Source organism: Psittacula echo (assembly GCF_963264785.1).
Source record: "Psittacula echo genome assembly, chromosome: 7".
NCBI lineage: Eukaryota > Metazoa > Chordata > Aves > Psittaciformes > Psittacidae > Psittacula > Psittacula echo.
In genome coordinates, this window is record NC_137740.1 from 6,340,894 (window position 1) to 6,350,823 (window position 9,930).

Below are 9,930 nucleotides of genomic sequence, written 5' to 3' on the forward strand. Positions count from 1 at the left end.
TCATGCCTCATTTTTTATCTATATCAAATAGTACATAAAGGAGACGTTGTTTAAGAGTTACTCAAAACAAGCAATATGCACTAAAATGGTGGCTCCGATTCTCACACTGGGAGGAACCATCAGTTCCCCTTGCATCAGTGAGATTTGTCTCCAGTTACCAAATGCTTGGACTTAATCCAGTGTAGCTGCAGCTTTTTTATGTTAACTTCATCAGAGCAAGAGCTGACAGGAAAGCCAAAACAGGGTTCTGCAGAGAAATCCAGAGGAGTTCTCCAGGGTTGATCCAAAGCAAGCTCTTTCTTCCTACCCAAACCCATGCTTTAGCTGCTGTAAGCCACTGTGTAGTGGAGGTGCTTTTGCACAGCACAGGGCTGGTATAAGGAGTCACTTTATCCTTATCCTCCCTGCTTTAGCTTTAGCTAGGAACACAGATATGTCCCTTGGATATGATATTCTCTGAAAACCTTCCTTTACCTCTTGCTTTAAATATTCTGCCTTTTTGAGGCTTTGCTAAAAATCCCTTTTGCACAGGCCTGAGGTATAACTTCACGCTCGCTTCGGGAAAGCGACGACTTTGTGTGTGAAAGCTGGGCCTGTTCCTTTAAACACAACCCCAATATGTCTGGGTATTTCAGCACATATGGGCCAGGATGGATAAACCCTCCCCAGCTGGTGTGGCCGTTCTGCCGCGAAGCCTCCTGTCTTTGTTCCTGGCTAAAAGGGAGGGTGGTGAGAGACGGAGCAAGCTGTGAGTGCTGCGGGTTGCAATCCTGCAGAGGCAGGCTGCAGGCAGAGCGGGAGGAGGTGAAGCGTGCCACGCCGGAGGGGATGGGGTCTCTGCGAGACGTTCTCCATGGGGGAGACGATGGCTTTGGAAGTATGAACTCGGAGGGGCCTTTAAACCGCCCCTAGGCACTTTGTTCTTTATTTTCCACCCGGCTCTCCCTTCCCCCTCCTGCCTTTTGTCATTCCCCAGGCTGGAGTCCCCTCTTCCAACTGGGGACAGCCCCTTTTAGAGGCTTGGTGGTGCTCCCGCAAAGGCAGGGATGTGGAATGGAAAGCCTCACGGGCAGGATTTTTCCCTCCAGAGGGAGGATGAGAGGTTTGCATCCTTTGGAACCTGGGAACTTCCCTGCGGTGGCAGTTTCACAGGGGATGGTGTGATGCTGTCGATTATGTGGGATCACTGGAGCTGGAGGTGCGTGAGCTCCCAGCAGTGGTTGGTGGGACAGGGGTGCTGGTAGGATGCCCCAGTGCTCTGGCTACTCTCAGGAAGCCCCCATCACCCTTGCAGAGCTGTGCTGGGGAGAGGGCTTCCCCTTCGCTGCTTTTCTTCTTCCTCATGTGCAGCCTAAATACCTTCTTAATTTCATCTCATTATTTCCTGCCTAAATAATTCCCGTTTCTCCTGGGGACCATATTTAAACCTTTGATCTTCTCTGAAGTCTCGCAGTCCTGATCACATCCTTTCTATTTAAATGAATCAAATGGCTTTTTCACTCATGATTTATAAATTTGCCCACAGAGGAACAGAGGCAGCCCTGATACAGCACACCTCGAAATCACCCACTTTGGCTGGGACCAAAGCACTGTGGGCTGATTCAGAGCACCTCTGACCTCCATGCCTGGCTCCTCTGCCTGCATCCCTGCTGCATCCAACCTGAGCAGTGCATCCTGTGCTCAGACCCAGCCAGGGAATGGCCATCCCCAGGTCAGGAGGAGGGAGAATGTGCCTGTGGTTGATGGATGAGGTCTCCCGGGAGTGGGGCACAGCTGCTGTGCTGCACAGCCCCGGCCCCCCATATCCCAGGGGTATCCCTGATGCAGAGCGCAGCTGGAGGGATGGAGAGGAGTGGCCGTGTAGGTACCAGTGTCCTGGACACTGGCTCCATGCTGGGATGTGGCTTGGTGCTGAGGCTGGTGGTGGAAGGGCTGGAGGATGGTGGGTGTTGCTGGAGGTGGATGTGGTTAGGATGAATGTGTTGCTCTGTCGTGCAGTGATGGAGAAGTCAGGGAGCACGTTGTCCCTGATCCCAGGGGATTGTGGCTGGGGAAGGTTCAGCACTTTTGGCTGAGACTATGAGGGTTGTGGTTGTGGAAGGATCCAGGAGAAGCCCCAGCACCACGGGCCATGGTGCCACACATCTCCTGCCTCTTTGCTGCACACGTGTGTCACAAGGTATGGGGACAGACGTCCTCTCCAAGCCTCTTAGGGATACAGATAATTAAGCTCTGCAGCATCCCTGGGAGGTTGGCACCAGCATCACAGCCATCTCCCAGAGCCTGCACTGGAGCAGTACCCAGGGACAGGGAGGGCTGCCTTGCATCTCCTGCTCTTCCTCCTGGTGCTGGTGGGGTGATGCAGTGCTCAGCACCCCAGGACAGACACCCCGATGTCCCCCCCTCAGCTGGGCTCAGGATGGGATGCCCCAATGCCATCAAGGCCGGGCAGTGAGGAGAGAGCCTGTACAAATGTTATTGTTATTATTGCCCATAAATATCCTGAGGCACTTAACGACCTTGGCATGGAGCATTTCCTGGGGATTCATGACCAGTTGGCGTTAATGGTCCTTAGCAGTACCTCGGGCCGTCAGCTCCTCCCAGCCCATCATTAATCCACAGGAAATGTCTCGGGCATCGATCCTCATTGCTTAATTAATAAATGCAACTTGTCTCCTCGCTTGAGATTTAGAGATAGGCGCTGCTGCTTCCTCTGCTGCCTTGAAGGTGACTTCTTCAGCACAGGTCCCTCACGCCAGGAGGCCCTCGTGGGTTTTGTTTCCTGGCATTCATCTGGGTGTGGGATATGGCAGCAGGAAAGTCTTTTCCCTCTTGGGCAGGCGGGCATGAACTGAACTGCTGCTGGGATTGGGGTTTTCCAGTTAACGTGGCACATCTCTCCCACCGAACACAAAGGTTTGAGCACCGTCAGCCGGGTGCATCCAAGAGCCTGAGTGTGAGCCAGCATGGAAGAAGCTGGTAATCCTCCAAGGCCGTAGCAGGCTCTATAATAATCGATGTTTTTTGCCCATGAGTCACAATTCATCTCTAACGTCCCTCAGGGGAGGTGGGATTTGCTATCTTTAGTGCTCACGACTGCCGTGTTCCCGCGCTGAGCATCCCGCTGAGCCTGGCCTCTTGCTGCAGGGATGCTGACCTGGCAGCTGGCGTGGAGTCGTGGCTGCGTTTAAATCCTATTCCCTGTTTCTCCAGCGTTTACCACCCATTGGCTTTGTGCAGTGGGTGCCGTAGCATAAATCATGGTAATTCCTGAGGTGCTTTTCTGCGGCAAGTCTGAAATCCCCATTTTGGTTCACTGGCGCGACTGGCGAGCTATATTATTTTCATAGCCCCTTAAGGGCATATTGTCAGCCCAGACTTATTGCCGTTATACACCATATCTGAAACATTAATATCTCTTCTAAATATAGTGTATTGACAAGGTATCTGGTATAGTGTAAATCCTTGGGACATTTGATCCAGATCATTAAAACTGAGTGAAGGAAGGGAGGAATAGATCAAGTTGCCTTGCCGCTCTTAATTCAAACAAGCGATGAATTATTCATTCCATTATTAATTCTACAGGCCTCCTGCTTTTTTATTTAGTTAGTTAGTTATTTATTTCCTTCCCAGATAGACAGCTCCAAAAGGATGCTCGGGTGCTGCTGAGGCGACATTTACCTGCTGGAGGATGGGGTGCATGGGGGCAGGCTGCCTGGCAGCATTGACCGTGCTGTGTGGGGCTCTCGGGGATGCTCCAGGCAGAGGTAAGAGCCCAATCTCAGCTCCTACGGGGGACACAGCCACTGCATGGGCGTCCGTGGTACCTGGGGAGGAGAGGGCTGATTGTGGGTGCTGCAGTGGCTCTGGGTGCGATCAGGTCCCAGGGAGAGGGACTTGCTTCCCTCAGCTTGGCCTGGGTGAAGGAGCTGGGATCTGCAGCCACCATGTGCGACAGCAAGTGCGGGGCACCGCTCCATGCTTGTTCTGCTGCTTCACACTTGTTTTACTGAAGATTGCAGGTAGGGGATGTCCTTTTGTGGTGTACAGGTGCTTTGCTGAAGGGTTTCTTAACTTCTGGGGTTGCACATGCCTATATAAATATAGAATCACAGCATGGCTTGGGTTGGGAGGGACCTTAAAGCTCATCCAGTTCCAACCCCTGCCATGGGCAGGGACACCTTCCACTAGAGCAGCTTGCTCCAAGCCCCTGTGTCCAACCTGGCCTTGAACACTGCCAGGGATGGGGCAGCCACAGCTTCTCTGGGCACCCTGTGCCAGCGCCTCAGCACCCTCACAGGGAAGAGCTTCTGCCTAAGAGCTCATCACAATCTCCCCTCTCTCAGCTTAAAGCCATTCTCCCCTGTCCTTTCACTACAGGCCATTGTAACACAGATGTATATGTATGTATATGGGCGTGTGTATGCATGTGTATGTTGCTGTGCGTGCAATAAACCTCTCACTTTACCTGGATAAACCATCCCTGGGATGCAGGGCAGGGTTATATCAATAACATCACTCGTTTAGTGCGAGCCCCATATGACTTTATTGCCTATCCCCAGTAATGAGCAAGATGATTTTAGATCTGGCCAGCTTTGCTGCTTGTGGAAACACCCCTTTACCCATTTGCTGTTGTGCTGCATCCCAGGCATCCGCAGGACCCCGCTCGCTGGCAGGTCACTGCACAGTGGGTGTGATGGAAAGCAATGCGTGCTGCCTCACTATTGATTTGCAGTATACTTGGCCCAGATTGATGGGAACCTGCTCATGTCTCCTGAGGGCCCCAGAGGGTCTGCATCCCTCGCAGACATGATGTATGTGCCCACGATAGCAGCCTCTTCACCTCAGCCCTAATCAGACCCAGGGGCAGGTGGCAGCCTTCCCCTCCCCGCCTTATTTTATAATAACCATGTCTCAGGATAAAGATTTCATTATCAAATCGATCCATACATGCATAACTCATTGTTGAGCACATCGAGCCCTTCACCCCTATTCCTCCCAGCTTGAATTCATCGATGCTGCCATGATATGGGGGGAGCATCACCAGCGGGAGGCACACAGCTGAAGGGGTGGGCAGATGGGGCACCCTTGAAAACTCACTTTAAAGCTCACTTCCTCCTTTCTTTTTCCCAGCAATAAATAGGGGAATGCTGTGCTGTTGTTGGCAGGACAAGCTCAAGGGCATGGTTACATGGAGGGATGAAAGGTGATGGTGGGACACATGGGAGAAAGGAGAAGGGGTGGCTGAGCCCAGCAGAGGTCTGCAGGGTGCTGATGCTGGGATGGAGCCAGTGCTGTGTACCCCACCTCCATTCTTCCAGTCTTCCCCTGGAAAGGGGACATCACATCCACCTCTGTGTCCTCCAGGCATCAAATGTGGGGGGGTGCTTTCGGCACCCTCTGGGAATTTCTCCAGCCCAAACTTCCCAGGACTGTACCCCTATGAGACGGAGTGCACGTGGCTGATCGTGGTGGCCGAGGGCTCCTCCATCCTGCTCTCCTTCAGCCACTTCGAGCTCGAGTACCACACTACCTGCGCCTACGACTACCTCCAGGTCTACAACGGGGCTGCTCAGGACCGGGGCAACCTCCTGGGCACCTTCTGCGGCCGCAGCCCCCCGCCACCCTTCTCCTCCGCATGGCACGTTATGGCTGTTGTCTTCCGCTCCGATCGCCACGTGGCCAAGCGCGGCTTCTCTGCTGCCTACCGGAAAGGTATCGGGAAGGGATGGAGGTGGCAGAGCATCCTGGATGGTCCTGAATGATCCATCTCTCTGAATGGTCCTCCCCATCACCCTCATCATCTGTGTCTCGCCACAGACGCCTGCGGTGGGCAGCTGACGGGGCTGTCAGGGGAGATCACCAGCCCTCGCTACCCGGAGAGCTACCCCAATGATGCCGAGTGCCGCTGGAGCATCGGCGCGCCCGATGGTGGAACACCCCTCACCCTGGTGTTCGTGGACTTCCAGGTGGAGGGGGGCCAGGGCTGTGGCTTTGACTACGTGGCTGTATTTGATGGCCCCACTGCCGCTGCCCCCCGCCTGGGACGCTACTGCGGCAGCGCCCGCCCGCCCCGCACCGTGTCCTCCAGCACGCACCTCCTCATCCTCTTCAAGTCGGACTTCAACATCGGCGGCAGGGGTTTCAAAGCCCATTTCTACTCAGGTGTGGGGGGCTGGGGGTGGTGGGGCAGTGGGAAGGACGTGGGGATGGGTCCCTGGGGTGGTGGTGATGCTCTTACCTCCCATGGCAGCAAGGGATGACAGTAAAGGGGAGAGCTCATGAGAGGATGCATCACCATATGATGCAAAGGGCACTGTTGTGGCTATCCCAGGCCCCAGGTTGTCTTTCTCTTGAGCAAGAGCCACCCTTCTCCTTGCTCATGCCATTCCCTGTGGATATGGGTGAAAACCATCTGCTCTTGTAGGACTTTGGCCACCTTGGGCATTGCCATCCCCTCTAACTAGTAGGTTTCCCTTGGCTAAATGCAAGGGAGCAGTGAGGTAAAGGGCAGAGCATCCTTTACCAACAAAAGAAGTGACTGCTCACCTGCCAGCTCATCCACACCTGGGGGCTTCAGGTTTGGCTTCATGTTTTCCTTTCCCCTTTCTCCCTGGGCAGGCGAGTGCCAGGAGGTGTTCACCGCCATCAAAGGGAACTTCTCCAGCCCTCGGTATCCCAACTTCTACCCCAACAACCTCAAGTGCCAGTGGAGCATCCAGCTGCCCCCGGGCTACCGGGTCAGGATCTTCTTCCTGGACATGGACCTGGAGGGCCAGAGCAGCCTGACAGGGGGCTGTGACTATGACCATGTGTCTGCCTTTGATAGCGGTGCTGAGAATGGGTCCCTGCTGGGGCAGTGGTGCGGGCAGGAGAGCCCGGCGCCCATCACCTCCCGCAGCAACCGGGTGCTGCTGGTGCTCCACACTGACCGCAACATGGCCAGGAGGGGCTTCTCCATCGCCTATGTGGGAGGTAAGATCTGACCTGGGGGCTCTCAGTGCTTTATTTCCATTGGGATATGCCCGAGACCATGTCATTTCTATGAGGACTGTGCAGTGAAGACACCCGCCTGCAGGAGCAGAGCACGTGGCTCTTCAGGAATGGGGTGGAGAAGATGCGGTGGGTGAGCTCCAGCTCTTGCAGAGTGTATCTCACACATGCTGCACATCATGTTTAGTATTCAGGAGATGCTTTCCAGCTTCTTCTCCCTGTGTATGTGTCGCTGCCATGCTCCTGCTGCTCCCTTAGGGCTTGAAGCAGACAAAACCCAGGCGGATTCTAGGGGACCAAAGCCCACAGGGAGGTGACCACCTCCAGCGTCACCACCCTGTTCCCTGCTCCCCAAGATGCTCCAACCCCAGTGGCACATGGCTGAGCAGGCAGACATAAACAGCATCCTCACCTGCAGCATCACAGGGACAGGATCCCTGGGATTCAGCACTACCAAATCCACACAGCCAGGCCTGCTCAGCATTCCCTGCCGGCAGCATGCCCTGTATCCCAGCCAGTGCATCTGCAGCCGGTGGGAGGAGCGGTGTGCGACCTTCCTCGTGTATGTGCCAACCCCTGCACCTCAGAAGCCAGGCAGTTCATGGTGTTTGTTGTGTTTGAAGATGATTACATCTGAGCTGACCTGTGAGTCAGGGATGATTCAGAAAGGAGCAGCCTCACCGGCAGACTGGAGCCACAGCAGGGCTGCTGGACCAGTGGCACAGGAGCTGGGGGCGAATGGCCATGGGTTTATGAGCTTTTATCCCTCAGCACCAAAATGTTCTTTGTTTCCAGTGTACCAAAAGGGATTTGGGGGTAGGTGGCTCTGGGAGTAAGAGATGGGATGGAGTTTTGTCCCAAGGCTTTGGAGGAAGGGAGGTTGTACCAGACATCTAACAGGGATGTAGGTCAGGCACTGCCCTTGTCCTGCTTGTTTCTTACTGGTTTACAGCACTGTGCAGGGAGAGAAGTCTTGGCCTCGCTGTGTCTGACCGTGGAGAAACCCCATTCCCAATGGAGGAGCTTGCAGATAGATGGGATGCTGAAGAGCAGGGGGAAGCCCCATTACGGAGAGGATGTGACTTCTCCTAACTGCCCAAGGCTCCTGCCTTTCTCCCTTTGCCCTTGGCGGCAAAGGAGCACCTCAACCTCCATATCCACATCCACAGCCCTTCAGCCATGTAGGTGTTTTCCTTTCAGCCTCCACATCCACTGCTCTCCAGTTACACAGATGTTTTCCTTTTGGGCCCACAGAAGGGCCTGGCTTGGGCTGGGCGTGTGTGATTTATGGCCGTTCGAATGAAAGCCTTCATGCCGGGAGAGAGGATCCATTTTCTCCTCCTCTTGATCTAATGCACTTTAGTTATTTGGTAAATCTTCTAATGGTTTTATAATGCACTAAGTGAAGCAAAGTGACACTATTTATTCCGTATTGATTTTATTGTGTCTTATTTATCCCTTATTCAGAGAGAGCTGGAATAATTCAATAATTCATACTGCCCAAGTGGATGCTTCAAGCTGAGCAAGGATTAACTTTAAAGAGGGGGACATTTTTCCTCCCTGCTTCTTTCCCAGCATGGATGCTTTCTGCATCCAGAGGGGCCAGAGGGAGCGTGATGGAGAGGGGCTGGGCTCCCCATTGCCTTGCTCTTCATCTCAGCATCAAGGGCAGCTCAACAGCAGCTCACTCCATGCACTGTTCTTCAGACCCCATCAATAACAACATCCTGGGGGCAGTGGAGGGTTGATGAGGGACAGGACCTGGACTGGGCAATCCCCCTGGGAGGATGCCCACAGAATGGAAAGGACCTTAAGATCATCCAGTTCCAACCCTCCTGCCATGGGCAGGGATGCCTCACACTAGACCATGTTGCCCAAGGCTCTGTTCAGTCTGGCTTTGAACACTGCCAGGGATGGAGCATTTACTGCTTCTTTGGGCAGCCCATTCCAGTGCCTCAGCACCCTCACAGTAAAGAATTTCTTCCTTATATCTAACCTGAACTTCCCCTGTTTCAGTTTTAACCCATTTCCCCTTGTCCTATTGCTACAGTCCCTGATGAAGAGTCCCTTCCCAGCACCCTTGTAAACCCACCCTGTGAATCCTACATGCAATGCCAGTGACTGAGAGGCGCATGGCAAACTCACAAGGCCAATGTCCCTGCTCCTCCCAGTTCTGTTGATCGCCTGCTTTGTGTGTGATGAGGACAGCGAGCTTTGAAAACTGCTGGACCTTCCCTTGTACCTTGTTTTGTGTCCCTACAGTTGTGCCCATGAACGTCAGCTGCACCCGGACAGATTTCCACATCCAGATCCCAGTGCAGTCCCTGGCCCAGCTGGAGAGGAACAGGATTTACTTGGGGACCCCGTCCTGTGCAGCCCAGGTGGTTGGCAGGAACTTCAAGATACACACCAGGTTTGACACCTGCGGCACTGAATCCCAGGTAAGCCATGGGCAAAGCTGCCTTTAAAGCAGGCTGAGTAGGTGGTTAGCCCTGTGTCGGTCACACTGGCTGCAGAGGGGCATTCCCTCCCATCTTCCCAGTTGATACTGGTCCGATCTATGGCCAACCCAGTCGACCCCCTGTGGAAATGAGCTGATGAGACATGACCCTTGTGTTGCAGAAACGCAACAACACATCCGTCATCATCAGCACCCTCTACATCGACTTTTCCACGGGTGACCAGGAGGACATCCACCAGTACGAGGTGCAGTGTGAGCCCAAGAGGAAGGCAGCCTCGGTCACCCTCATCACCGGCTCCAACCCATCCAGGCTCAGGCAGGCAGAAAACCTGGTGGATGCCCAGCAGCAGGAGGAGGAAGCAATGGACACCCATGAAATCAAGAGCCAGGACACGAGTGACATCGTCTTCATCAGCATCTGCATCCTGGCCGGGCTTCTCATGGTCATCGCGGTGGTGGGGCTGGTGCTCCTGTAG

The 9,930-nt window shown here is 54.1% G+C and overlaps 1 protein-coding gene across 1 annotated transcript; it reads left to right on the forward strand.

Moving 5' to 3' along the window:
• Window positions 1-3,691: 3,691 nt before the first annotated feature.
• On the forward strand, window positions 3,692-9,930 carry CDCP2 (CUB domain containing protein 2; the record flags this gene model as incomplete). The annotated part of the gene is made up of 6 exons (XM_080624066.1): window positions 3,692-3,767; window positions 5,368-5,715; window positions 5,821-6,165; window positions 6,622-6,975; window positions 9,256-9,434; window positions 9,616-9,930. The coding sequence occupies 6 exons, from the start codon at window positions 3,692-3,694 to the stop codon at window positions 9,928-9,930; spliced, it is 1,617 nt and encodes a 538-aa protein (XP_080480192.1).